The sequence below is a fragment of the Crocodylus siamensis genome, chromosome 8 (genome assembly GCF_052110815.1).
Source record: "Crocodylus siamensis isolate JL-2025a chromosome 8, ASM5211081v1, whole genome shotgun sequence".
Lineage (NCBI taxonomy): Eukaryota > Metazoa > Chordata > Crocodylia > Crocodylidae > Crocodylus > Crocodylus siamensis.
Genome location: NC_143402.1, coordinates 40,230,966 through 40,245,369, shown reverse-complemented (window position 1 = coordinate 40,245,369; position 14,404 = coordinate 40,230,966). Strand labels below are relative to the sequence as shown.

Sequence of the window (14,404 nt, the reverse complement as noted above, 5' to 3'; positions counted from 1 at the left end):
AGCAGACAGGAAACTCTAGGTGTCACCTTGAAAAAGCCACTCACTGAAGTGTTATGCTTTTGATCATTGTGTGCTCACCCAGTCACTCTCTGTCAAAGCCAGAAATCATTTAGGGGCCTTATTTGTGGAAAACAAGTCCTTTCCTTCATCTCACCTTTTTCCCTGAAGATGCAGAACTGGCCATCAATTTAATCTGATTTGTGTAACATTTTGCAACAGGGAATACTTATTTTTGACATGGAGGTACTAGGCAGGGCTCTTAAACTGAGATTGGGGATCTATGATGGTAGGTGCTGTACAAACACAGAGTGAGAAACGGACCCAAAGTACTTACAGAATAAATGTATGACAGACAAAGTATGAGAGGAGAAGTGGGGGGCCCTCAGCAATGCAGTGACTTGACAAAGAGCAGGTCAGGAGCAGAGGTTAGGAACAGGAGAGCTGGGATCCAGCACCTCAAGACAGAGGGAAGATGATGTTTGTCTGGGCTTTGCCAGTGGTAATACAAGGTGTCTGATTAAATGTTGTTCATCTTTTCTCAGTACATTTCTGTTTCATTTGCGGAAAATACTGGATCTTGCCAGCAGTCAACAAAATATTCTAAATCTTCATTGCTGTTAACCACAGTTCAAGCAAGTAGACTACAAGTGAAAACTATAATTTTATTACAACTATTAACTCTACCCCAGAGAGATTAATTTCATTTTCACTCAGTTTCTATCGTAACAAAAAGTAAGAAAGAAATAGATAATCCATAATACTTAACTGGCAAACAAGGCTTTGCATGAAGTTGCTAAAGATGCAGAGGCAAGGCCTCAGCTAACACAAGTCAGCAGAGCTCCACTTAATTTAACATCAGCCAAGGCAGAAAAAGATGAGTTTCAATGATCAAGTTACAGCAAAGCAATTAGGGATAATTCCAGCTTCCGAGCCTAAGCCGGTTCTGCACTCCAGGTGTAAGGAGGGCAGTGTTTTATGTCTTGTTTTACTGATGTGATATATCTCTTTTCCAAAGGCTGAGTTTCTTCCCAAGGGTACGATCATTTTGTGAGAGAAGTGGTTGTTTCTGGAAGTCTAAGATAGCTTGGACATAGGGGCATAGGGCTGGTATAGGGGAAAATGGCATGCCCTCAACTTCCCTCACAGGTCTCTGGGTAGCTAGGCCAATGCAGCTCAGTCCCAAATAGGCAGCACAACTGGTTTCTCCAGCAATAGGGTCTTCAATGGAACTATGCCAGTGCTCCTTGATCCTGGCTTGCCTCTTCAATCTGTTACTGTAGTTTCCATACAAAAAAATACCCACTCAGACCAACATGCTTATTAAATGATTGATTTTGCAGTGCAACCTCTTAGGCATTTAGTAGGCTTCTGCTGTGCTACTGATCTTAAAGTAGTCTCTTCAGTATTCTGCCAGAACCCCATGGTTTGAGAGGGTTGAGGATGGCATAATGTTTGAAGATTTAAAATAGGATAATGGTTTGTGTTATTGTTGCTGTTTAATTATTATTATTATTAGTTATTAGTGTCCAATAATCATCTTCAGTTTTTATTGCTTCTTGATAAACATGTGTGACAGGCTAGCTGGTATTGATTTGGCCCCCTTGCTGCTGATTGGCCAAGATGACTGCCCATTATGCAATCCCACCCCTTTCTGCTGATTGGTAAAGAGGGGCAGGGCTGCACAATAGGCAGCCTTCTTGGCCAGTCAGCAGCAGGGGCTGGAGGAGGGGGCGGCCACCACCTTTGCAGTTCTCCTTCTGCCAGCAACTCCCTTTCATGCTGTGAGACCGGACTGCAGTGGACCTGAAGACCACCAGATTGCACTGGGGAGCCAGCATTTAATTTTTGGTAAGTTTTTTTTCTTGGTGATTCCATACCAAAATCACAGGAATCACCATTTTCATGAGCTTTGCAGAAACCAGTGTTTATTAAAGTTTCTGCAAAAAAATGCACAATCACAAATAGAATAGATCCCTAGCAATAGGGAAGAAAGTTACAGTCTGATAAGCGAGTGACAGTTTTGGTGTAACTTACAAGGGATCAGAAGGAAGTGATAGGTGACACCAATTTAGGATCTCCAGGGGTGTGTCTGCACCCCACTCATTGGGAGCTCAGTACATGTCAACCCCAGGCTTTAAACTAAGAACCCCAAACCATTACTCTTGAGCACACTGGAAACCCAGGTCTTGAGCACATTGCCAGCAAATCTCCACAACACACTCATTTCCAGCACTGATGCATACAGAATGCCAGTGCAATTCCTACCCAGCTCTCAGGGAATGCATACAGAGCAGATGAGTGGAGTGTATTACTTTGGTGAGGGGAGTGAGCTGTTTGCTGTCACAGTGTGAACATTCCCTAGCCCTCCCCTGAATTGGAATTCCTGGTTCCTGGTCCAAGCTTGAAGCACTTACCCTTCAGAACTGCATTCCCAGGGCTCTGCAGAGAGAAAAGAAGTCAGCAAATGTGTCTGAAGAGGGACTTCAGTGAGGCACAAGGCAGGAAGGAGCTCATACAGACCAGAAGGTTCTCCAGCAGAGGACCAGGGGAGGTTGCGAGGAAGAACAGAAAGCCAGCAAAAATAATAAATGAAAGCTGGGTTCTTTTTGCATTCAGATAACTGGCCAAATAAATTGCTTTTGGAATGATAATATTTCCATGTATACACATTCACTTCTACAGTTAGATGCAGCATAGGAAATTTTAGCTCGGCAGGGTAATTTTTTTGGAAAATAAGTTATTTTAAAAGGAAAGTATCCTCTCTACTAAACCTACACATTGCCAGCGTGATTCTCTAATACAGTGTAAGGCTGCTTATGGACAACATTTTATCTTCTTCCTTGCATTTCCTGGTTGTTATGTGATTCACTGAGGCTCTCCATGGTATTAAGCATTGTGTATACTTTTTTTCTGAGCAGTGGATACAGACCACACCATATGGATCTCAGATGACATGATAGCTATTCCAAATGCAGTCTTGTGGCCTGAAATAAAATTGGTCACCAAGCTCAATTACCACTTCATGCATATGCAATGAGGAGACATGGTTTGTGCCATACAAAAGAAATCTGCACATTCAAAGCCATGCACACACATGTTAATTGCACTGGTAAATGCTGGGAGGCAGCCTCAACCCTCCTCTCTACCCCTCTTCTCTAATATCCATTCCCTGCTATGTGAATAAAGCTTACATTGCCATCCCTCTGGAATCAGGCCTCTGCTATCATCCACAACATTTGTGCGAGAAAAATGCCTGATGAAACACAGTAGAGTAGTATAAATGCCGCTCCCAGTGATGAAACTGATTGAGTGTAGATGGCAGGGTCGTGGGGCAGCATTGGATGGGTAAATCAGATCTTAAACCACATGATTTCTAAATAAAGAACTACGTGTCATAGTATCTGAGCTTGCCAGGACTTTCAGGGCACCCATCTTTGCAGTTACTGGTGGGAGGGGTTTTATTTTGCTAGGCATGATTCTTTTCCACCTGAAGCAGTATTGGAGTGTGTATAAGCATGCATGCATGTCTGTCTGTGAGTGAGGAGACAGAGAAAGAGAGTGAGAGAGAGACAGAATGAGTAAAGCGGGGGGAGGAGGGAGAGAAAGAGAAGGACTAAATATGCGCCAGGCAGATGGACTGATATTTAACTCTCACAGTAATCTGTTAGTGCCTTTCCTCAAGTGACCTAATTTTTTTGTATTGTTAATGAACACCTCCCCTCATACATTATTCTAATAGTGATATTTTATAAAAATACATTTTCCAGGTGGGGAAACTAAGGCATGGGGAAGTCTTGTCCCAAATTGCAGATGGATACAATATCCTTAGCACTGCCTGTGACACCTGCCTTGAAGCATGCCCTACCAATTTATTCCCACTTCCAATGAGAGCCAAGCCAATGCAGCCAAAAATGTATCTGCAAGCAATTTTTCAAATAAAACATGCAAATATGCTTTAAGAACATCCCTGGGCTTTCCACAAGCAGGTGCACATTAGGGCTGTGCCATTCTCTGGCTTCTTTACTATTCCTTCTGTCCAGGAACAGCACACACACACACACCAACTGCAGGTGTTTCCTCAGCTTGACATAGGACTGAAGGTCTTGTTGGCCACAAGGAAGGGCTTGAGGACCACCAAGATCTGGGAGATGGTAGCCTGCCACCTTCCTGCATTTGGAAATGAGCTTGTTGGTGCTGCTGGCACCACCACTGGGAGCCCTGCCCAACTATAAGGTGGAACTTGTGTGCCACAGACCACCTTGACCATATCGGCCTCATTGTCAGTTACCATGAACCCACAGGTGAGATCACTCTGCCCAATGAACCAACCCTGCACCAAATGATTCATGGCCCCCATGATCTCGGTTGCTGTATGGGACTCATCCATCACCTTGGCTTGAAGGAGAGCCCACCGACGGCCTGACTGGTTGCACCAGTGCCCTGTGACGGAGAGCTATGTATGTTCTCTACCCCAGCTGCTCCAGATGTCCAAGGTGAAATGTAGGGCCACCTGCAGACCTGCCTTGTGTAACTCCTCCCTCAAGTATTCCTTACATGTCTCATACAAGGAGGGCATCCTTCTGAAGGTGGTGTATGTGGGCACTTGATATGATAGGGCCACAGGCACCATGAGCTGCCTGAACCCTGGCTGATCAACTAAGGAGAAGGGCTGGCCATCCACAGCAAGCCTCTCCCTAGTGCTCTGAGTGATCTCGCTCACCCTTGCAATGGGCCCCCTTTCTGTCCACCATCCCCCACTGTTCCAGGGTGGCCTGACTCTGCCTTGGGGGGAGCTTTGGAGCGAGAGGGGAACTTCCCTTTGGGCATACTCCTGCTGGTGCCAGGCTGAGTAGGAGCAAGGGCAAGGGAGCGGTGCCTGCAGAGGTGCAGCAGAATCTCCATGGTGCTCATATGTTTTGTTCCCTTGACCTGGCTGGTTTTGGCATGACGGTATAGGCAGATCGCATACATGGGACCATCTGCCAGCTCAAAATAATTCCAGAACACACTACCCGCTCACTTCTGGGGTGCAGGTGCATGTGTGGATACTGCCATTTCCCCCTCCTTGAGAGGAAGAGGCACAGCAACAGGAGGAATGGACTCAGTTGAGCCACTTGCCTCCTCAACCTCTACCTGAGCCTCCTCTGAAGTGCCTTCTGGGAAGGAAGACCAGGCTCTAGGGGAAGCTTGAAGAGTGTGGAGTACAGACTCAGATGATTCCCCCTCCTTCCCCAGAATTTCCCTTGCTAGGGCACTCAGATCCAGATCCAGCTCTTCCTCTGGCACTGGAAGGCTCAGGATGGGAAGTGAAGTGGGGGTGGAAGAGAGTCTCATGCTGGTGCTGCTGCGTGTTGTCATAGTGGTGGTGGGGTGGTTATGGCTGGTACTCTTGCAAGAGATGCAGGCACAGGCTGTGGCACTGGTTCTGGCACTGCTCCCCTTTCCTTGCTGCTTGTAGAACTATTGGCAGTCTCATGCCTACTTGTTGTAGCAAAGAGGCTGCATCTCAGTTTGGGGGAAGGGGGTGGAACTTACAGCTCTCCCTCTATCTCCTCTTCCACCCCTCCCCGAAGGCTTTCCAGCTGGCTTTCCAGCACACTTCCTGGTGTGTTTCATAGTGTCGTGTCTTTATAAAAATATATAAATGTATACCTGTATTTTCCTATATAAATTCTATGTTATAATATGCAATATAATTATGAAACTGAAGAAAAACAATCAATAAATATAATAATAAAATAAAAGGGTATAGAAAGAAATCAAAAGGTATTGAGGAATCCCACTTGCTAGGCTAGCAAGTAGGAAGTCAGTGGTAGTAGTCTTTGTAGTCTAATGCTGCTGAGCTTCTGGAAGATAGCATAGTAACTGACGCCAAGGCAGAAAGTAGGCCAGTTCAAACAATGCTGCTTTTTATGCTATTCTTCCATCCCTCCCCCAGAGCACTGGGATTGGAAGGGACCTCAGGGAAGGATCACAGTCACTGGCCAGCTACACAGTCGATATCATAGCAGTCCTTCCCCCTTCTTCCCTCTCTCTCTCCTTACTTTCTCTTTCCCTGCAGGCAAGCCCAGCGAAACACAAAACATTTCAAAAGTTTCAAAATGTTTTGACTACCCTCATTTTGTTTCAAGTCTGTTTCAAAGCCCTTTGTTTCATTTAGATGTCGCTGTTTTGAGCTCGAAACTTGTTGAAACAGTGTCGAAATGAAACAGCCAGCGAAATTTTGCACAGCCCTAGTGCACATGTATGTGTCAAATTCTGTTTGCATGAAAAGAAAGGGTTGGGTGTACTTTGTGTGACTATGTATTCATATATGTAATCTTAGAGTTTACAAGATTTTCTCTCAGCAATTCCTTGGGGAAACTGAAATTCACCCAGTGAAGATGTACAATACAGGAACCCATTACTAGAAGGACCACCTGGGCACTGAGTACATTTCCCTGTCATCACAGACAACCAAGCAACAGCCAGTCAGTCAAAAAGGATCCAAGAACATCTAGTCTGTGTCCTCCTGAATATACATACTGCAAGTCACACAGCACCCCCTAACAGCTGATAACAAACTTAGGCTATTAAAAGTCAAAGAACCCCAAAACTACGATACGCCCCAGGAAGAGAGCAAGAGAGACTACAGGTCCTGTCTGTGGATCTTGGGCCCCTACGTCCACCAGCAGTGGCAGGGAATTTGGTAGGTAAATTTGGTAGGTAAACATGCCTAACTGCTTCTAAACAGCATGGTTTAAATGACCAATCACACAGAGCAAACAGCAAATTATGAATAGGAAGAGTCACAAGGAGTCACTGGTGCAGTCCCCATTGCTTAGAACGCACTTGTCTCAGATCCTTTTGAACAATAGATATATTTGTAAAATATGAACATCTCCCCATGGATTGCTTAGCAAGAGGCAGCGGGACCAAACTCATCTGATCCATTCTTCCCTGGAAATAAGCTACCCAGGTTTGCTCAGTGTCAGCTAAAAGCAGATTAAATTAAGGAGCCCTTAGGAAGCTTCCATGCTGACAACAGGAGGCCAGATTCTGGAAAGCATTCAGGCCTGTGTGCAGTCTGCTTTCCTGAACTTTTGGTTGTACAGGCCATGATGTGAGCAGTTGGACCTTGGCCACTTGAAAATCTACCTTTGAATTTTTCAGAATATCTAGCAGCATATACTGTTTGATCCCAAACCTGATCCTTGAACTGTATTTAGCACCTTTAGACCCAAGCAGTGGGGCAGTTTTGGTTTTGTTGATTGTTACCATTAGGAGGAGAAATTGGAGGTGGAGGTGGGTATGTCAGGCATGCTTCCTCCGTGTGTTTACCAAAAAATAGAATGTTCTGCTCCCCACACCATCCCCTTGCATGGGAAGAATCAAATCACTCAAGTGCTTTCAACCAAGCTTGTTCAGGCTGTGCTGAAGCGTTCTTCTCTGTTTGTCTGTGAGCTCTATCTCCCCGCTTCTCAATCTTACCTTCCTCTCATCCAACCAGACACACTTCTCCTCTGCCAGGATATGGTAATAGCCAACCAAAGCCACCATATCATAAACATTCCTGAGTGGACTGGTGCGTTCCTCTGTTTTGGGCAGCATCAGTACCTGGTTTTTGAAGTTAGAGAAATCAGTGCCTTCTCATTGCGACTGCAAGTGAATGGTGGGTTTCTCACCCAAAGTTTCAGTGAGGTTTAAGCCAACCTGTAACACTGAACCTAAGTACAACCTACGTGATGACTTTACTGCCCTCACCTCAGCTCATCTGTGTGTGGCCAGGACAGAGGGATTTATCACACTTAATAATTCTGCCACTGCATATTTTTGCACAATCTTGCACTCTTAGAAGGGGCATGTCCACCTCTATAACATCATTCATCACTGGTTAGCTGACAACAGAGCATAGGCTCCACTTCAGATGAAAATGAAGCAGCCTGTCCAGCACTGCCCTCCCCTGCCCCTAAAAGAGAGCACACTTTTCAAGGGAACTCCCCTGCACTGAATTTCCATTGTAATGATGCTTTTCAGGAAGCCAACTGCAAGCCAGCAGCTGGGAAAGCAGGGGGGAGGAAACAATGCAAGCATAAAAATTCCACTGAGATGAATCACCAGAGGAGAGAGACCCTGCATGGGTTTAGGATTGTACTGGAGTGGAGCAATAGCAGAATCAGAAAGGAACTGTATTCAGTGGCCAAAAACCTTTCCAGTCTTACAGGCTGGTGTAAAATGGGTTTGAAGGTCTTGATCCAGTTCCTACTGGAAAAGGGTCCACATAATAAGTATGCACCTTGCTGTCTGGAACTAGCTAGCACCTTCCTTGACAATCTCCAGAGAAAGGCCAAGAACTGAACTAAGCATCTCCTTAGCTCATTAGAACCACAGTGATGGGACAGCATGCAGATCAAAGGCAACACTGCATGCCTATGGTGGGATTAATTTAATTAATCTTAACAGGGCATGCTGTGCTGTCTCTCTTACAGGAATACACCATTGATATCTTCTTTGCTCAGACATGGTATGACCGGCGCCTTCGCTTTAACAGCACCCTCAAAGCCCTCACTCTGAATACCAACATGGTGAGCCGCATCTGGATCCCAGACACATTTTTCAGGAACTCCAAGCGAGCTGACTCTCACTGGATAACCACACCCAATCAGCTGCTCAGGATCTGGAATGATGGCAAAGTGCTCTACACACTCAGGTACTTCTGGGGCTCAGCAGCTAACCTATGACACCAGACCTTTGTGGCTGCACTGTTAAAAAAAAAGAAGAGTTGATAATTTGAGTCATGGGATGGGAGGTTCCCAGCTGCTGTCCTGCCAACAGCAGATGTGATGGTGTGGCATCTTGATGAGACAGCTCCTACAGTTACACAGTAGAACCAAATGGGAAATGGGTTGTAAGCAAGGGTGGATCCAGAGGGGTTGTAGTGGCCTGGTCATCCTCCCATACCCTTTAGCTGTGCTGCATGTGAGCTCCTGGTGCAGGGTCTGGCAAGAGCCCTTGGTTTTTTCACAGTTCTGGACTAAGGGGTAGGTTCTGTCTCCTTTCCTCTGCTGCTGACTTCAGTGAAAGGGGGAGGAAGGGAAAAGGCAAAAAGCAGCAGCATTAAGCCTGGCTCTGGAACCATGTGAAAGTAGGAGCTCTGGTCAGGCACAGCCCCAATCAGCTGGTGAGCTCAGAGCTCACTGCTCATGCACAGCTCTGGCAGGAGCCCCTGCTGACCAAGCAGTGAGCCCAGAGCTCACTGCATGCACTGCTTAACCAAAGTGGGGTGTTGCCCTTCCCTTCCCCCTTCCTGGATCCATGGGTGACTTCAAGTACTATGAAAAATTCTAAAAAATAAAAGAAATCTCTCTTGAATCAAGACTAAAGATCAGAATCTCAAAAAAGTTCCAAGCAAATAATTTTTTAATGGTTTAGGTCCCTCAAAAAATTCACAATCATTTCACAATATTTTGAATTGACTTGGGGTGTTTTTATTACAACATTTATGTATCTGAATAAAATAAATGTTGAGCCAGAAAATTGGAAATGTTTATCTTGAATATATCAAATTGCACATTTTAACCATTCTGAGACTTTTTAAATGCATTTTCAAATGAGTGCTGAAATGGACCCTTTCCCACAAACAGTTTTTATTGCATTGAACTGGCATCTTTTAAGGACAACTTGTTTCTTCAGAACATGTAGCTATTATACAGCTGTGTTTGAAGTCAAAATCCTCTGCATTAATGCTAAGTCTTTCTGTCTTTTCCAGGCTGACTATAGAGGCTGAATGTCTTCTCCAGCTGCAGAATTTTCCAATGGACACTCACTCCTGCCCCCTGGTTTTCTCCAGTTGTGAGTATCAGCCTCTTGAATATGGTTTAGGGATGAAACTCAACCAGCCCAAACCATCTTCCAGGGGCATCAGATTCTGTTCAGGTACATGACAATTCAGTCCCTCCATTTCTCTAGTGCTGGGCTCCTGTTCAGCCCTGTGTCCCATCCAGTGCATCCTTCTGCTCCTTGGAATAAGTAAATAATTCAGGGCTACATTCTCTGCTACACTGAGTTTCTGCTCAGTGTTTGGGAGACTGGGGAGAGACAGAGACGTCAATAAGGAGCAGGTTATGCTCTGTGATTATGGAACCAGCCCTGGAATAGATTTAAAGGTTGATACAACTTTTTAACCAAAAGCATCTGGTAATGGTCCTCACTGGACCATCTGCTGGATAACAGTCCACCTTAGCCATACCATTTGTTTTCCTTTCTGCCCCAGGACCTGTGAGGTGATGGTGGGCTGGCTGTGATAGCCCACTGGAGGCTTCGCCAAGCCTGGGGAGCTCCTCCTCCCCATGAGGGAAGATGAGGTCACGTTCTATCTCTTTTTACTACCAGAGTGGCACAAACGTTACAGAGCTGGTCAGAGACACTAGCACTCACTCCCTGTTTGATTGTTGTTCTCCAGAGCAGACAGCAGTGATGGTGCCTATTCACTGGCCTACAATAACTTATGTGCCATGTCTTAGCAAGAGATTCCCAACTTCAGGGCGGGGGGGAGGAGACAGAGGTTAAATCAGTTGTGATCTTCAGAACTTGATTATCCCCAGCCTGCCTTTCTGCCCTGCTAAAATTCAGTCTTTTTGGCTCTGAGCTGTCAGAAACAAGATTCTGCATCTTCTCCCCTGAGGGGCTATCATATAGGTATCAAGATCCCTGCCTAAAATAGGTTTGACATTTCATTTTGTAAATAAATTCAAGACCAGGAGAAGAAGCCACTTCAGCAGCCTGCAGACACTGTGCTTCCTTTTTCCAAATGAGAACTCTCTCTGATCACCGGTACCAACACCACAATGTTGGTGGATTGATTGTATTGTTGCTGCATTGATTGTAGCTCCCCCAGCCTACCAGGTACTGCCCCTACTATAACAAGCTAACCTTCTCTAAGCACCAAAGTGCACTGTCTTGCTGAAAATAAGTCAGGACTCTTCAAAGCTTTCAGCACAGCCATCCTGGTCAGTGTAGCCACTGATGAAATTTGGACTAACTCCAGCATAGATGAGACTAAAGAATTTTACTCAACAGCAAACTGTTTCCAGGTGGTTTATGAGCCATACCAGCTGACATCAAACACACCCATGGGTTAATTCCGGATGAAGAAAAAAGCATCCCTTTTAAAGCAGTCTGACTAGATTGGGTGTCATAAGTATTGCTTGCCCCACACAGGGAAGTGTATTTTGCATGTCAGTCAGGGGGCATTTCCCATGAGGAAATGGAGGTCAATGATAGAACTGCTGAGGGAAAAAGACACCCCACTAACCCCTCGTTAGAGTTTCAGGTCATCTGTAATGAAGGGGCTAACTGCAGATACAGATTATTTCATTTTGATACAAGGTAGAACTCAAGAGGCTGTTCCTAAGGAACATTTTTGTTTGTAGTAAATCCCCATCTCATACTTCAAGGTCTGGTTCCAGTTCATTTAGGACTGACCTATAAGCATGCCACTCCTATGGCAAAACCAGTACTTCTACCCTCCTAGAAACACTGCTCAGACCCTGGCATCCAGCTTTAAGGCTAGGATAAGTATGTGGCTGCCTAACCTAATGAGAAAGTGGAAAAAGCCTGCTAGAGAAGCCAATAATGTAAAGCAAAGTCAAGCCTTTTAGGATTTCTGAAATCAAGTATTTTGCTTCATCAGAATTTTCTACTAATGAATGTTCATCCCACCAAAGTGCCAGTGCTCCTACTTCTGAAAATAATCTCCTCAACAAAGACAGTTTTATTTCTTCTAATAGGTCTGAAAAAAAGAGAACCAGGAGCAAATGTTATTGGTGAGGCAGCTGAAAGATGTGCTGAACGACCCTGACAAATTGCAGTAGTCAATAACAGAGGTCCCTTTTTGCTTGTGAGTGCTGGGTCGGTGCAAACAAATTGTTAGAATGTTCCTTTAGATGGTAATGGAAGAAAAGGCACAACTTTCCATTTTTCACACCAGTGGCATCTCTATTCCACTTCAACTGAGTGTTTATTACTTTTGCTACAAGTTGTTTATCTGGAGTTTTTGCTTTAGCCTAGAATTATATTTGAGATTGTTAAAAGACTTGGCCTCTTAGAATGAGACACAAGAAATAAGTAGCACATATGAACAACCATTATATGTGAGGAGACTTAGAAATCAGACTGAAGTAAAATCATTCAATTGATAAATTATCTGATGGTTCATTAACTAGTTATTTTGAAAAGGATCAGGCTGCATGGAACCTTAGTTCAGTGGAAAATTCTATTCATTCTACTATAGCAAACTTTTTAAATCTGTGCAGTTGCTTGGGAAATATTATCTTGTGATGAAAGAACATCCCCAGTGAATTGCCTTGAAGGAAATTCATCATCATCATTTGGGCAAAAATATTCAAAATAAATTTAATCACTTTCTGAGGAACATGGTCAAAAAGGAAATTACTTCTGCCTGGAAAGTTGGCATGTATTATTCTATTATGTTGGACTGCACCCAAGATATTAACAATCAAGAGCAGATACCAATGATAATTAGAGTTGTTTCTGCAGAAGAGGCAACTGAGGCAAGAAAAGCCAATGTCATGATCAAAGAACACTGAGCTGGATTTCTGAATGTGACAGATTCCATGGGGACTGCAATGACAGAGGCTCCCTTTGAACAATTAAAAGAACTAACTGGTTTGAGAAGACAAAGCTATGTCAATGCGACAGATATGAAAGACAAACCAGTGCACAGGAGAGAATCAGGGAAAATGTTTTGCAGTCTTTTTTAAAATAATGGCACAAATTGATGCATTGGAACTGTTGCATTTCTTAAGTGATTCAAGGTATCACTTATTTGCAGCCTCACTACAACAGTGGGTCAAACGCCTCCATGTGTGACCAACCCATTTCCAAAACCCTTATTTGAAACAAGATGGGAACACTGAATTGATCTGAGTATTTTTGCACCAAGTTTCAGAAGTCAATAAAAATTTAATTTTTACTGCCAGTTACATATTTTAAATCCTAAAGGAACACACAGAACTCAAAACTCAATGCAACATGAAATCTCTGGCTCAAAATCTACAGCTACAACTTCTTGTGCTGCATGGAATTTTAGCCCAGAATGACTTTATGAAGTCAACATGGCAAAGAATATATGTCATGAAGCTGAATTACGTACCAGCTATACTATGCATCAGCTAAAAGCTTCAAAGGTTTCTTTGCAAACTATTGTCCTGATAAGAGATTTGCAAGTGTCTTTACTGATGCTGTGGAACTGCCTGATGAGCTGGAAATTGAAGCTAATTTCCCGCAAGAAAAATCAAAAGAAGAATGTTTGATTATAAGAAAAGAAACAAAGCATTAACAAATCCGGAAAAGAAAACTAAAGTTGTATTTGAATCTGTCTGGGACCTTTCCATACAGTACATGCGCTTGAATCACTTCAGAGGCTTCAGACAGAAAATGGGAGGCCTTGGTTTCACGATTTCCTTGTACTGAGGAAAACTCCAACCTCTCATGAAAAGTGTACACTAGCACAGCATCAATAAGAGCACATTCCTCCCCATAACAGACAGTTAGCTTATCCTATACCCAATGGCTAAAGCATTATCCTTTGAGGATGAGGATGTAGGTTTGAATGCTCTCAAGCAAGTCACCAAGGCAGAAGGAAATCTAGATGCAATTATCTGTTGTCAGATGGGAATATACACTATCTCCAGCAGAACTGTATTAAGCACCAGGCTTAGGTGGTTAACAACCAAAAGTTTTACAATAAAGAATCCTTACTTGAATAAAAATAAACCTAGAAACAACCACAGAGCAAACAGATCAAAACCACAAACTCTACAGCTACCTGATAGCTAAAACAACTACAGAGACATATCCTCCTGAGCTTCCTATTCCTGGCCCAATGAACCCTGCATTTTTGGCTCTATAAGGATACAGAATTAGGCAGGAGTTGGCAACCTACAGCCTGTGGGTAGTAGGACCCAGGACAGGCCCTGGTAGGCTCTTGCAACAGCAGGGCCTGTCTGGCCCAGCCACCCCATGGACACTTTTGTGTCCATTCTTAAGCCCCAGCAGGGGCTTATGGCCTGGGACCATGTGGCTACACTGGTGCTGGAAACTCAGGTAAGGGGGCGGGGGGGAAGGGCAGGGAAGGACCCCGGGCAGCTCTATGCTTGCCGGTCGGGGCTGTGCCATGGTGGCAGCAGCTGCCCTGCACAGGGGAAAGAACCACCCCCCCACTGCTGCCCGCCTGGAGCTCGCATGCTGGGCAACACAGAGGCAGCAATGGCAAACTCATTGGAAGAGTTTGTGTGACACCATTGCCTGCCATCTGTAAAGCTGCAGCAGTGTCTAAAGCTAACATAGAGCAGCTACAGCTCACAGGCGCCATTCTCCAATCACATAGGAATGGGCTGATACT

The 14,404-nt window shown here is 44.4% G+C and overlaps 1 protein-coding gene across 2 annotated transcripts in view; it reads left to right on the top strand.

Moving 5' to 3' along the window:
- The window catches only part of LOC149858312 (gamma-aminobutyric acid receptor subunit gamma-4), a 130,525-nt gene that overhangs the window by 69,497 nt on the left and 46,624 nt on the right, over nt 1–14,404 (top strand). For both annotated transcript variants that reach the window (XM_090060338.1, XM_090060337.1), the window contains 2 exons: nt 8,469–8,689; nt 9,749–9,831. In XM_090060338.1, coding sequence (XP_089916464.1) covers nt 8,469–8,689; nt 9,749–9,831 — 304 coding nt within the window. The remainder of the gene's footprint in view (nt 1–8,468; nt 8,690–9,748; nt 9,832–14,404) is intronic.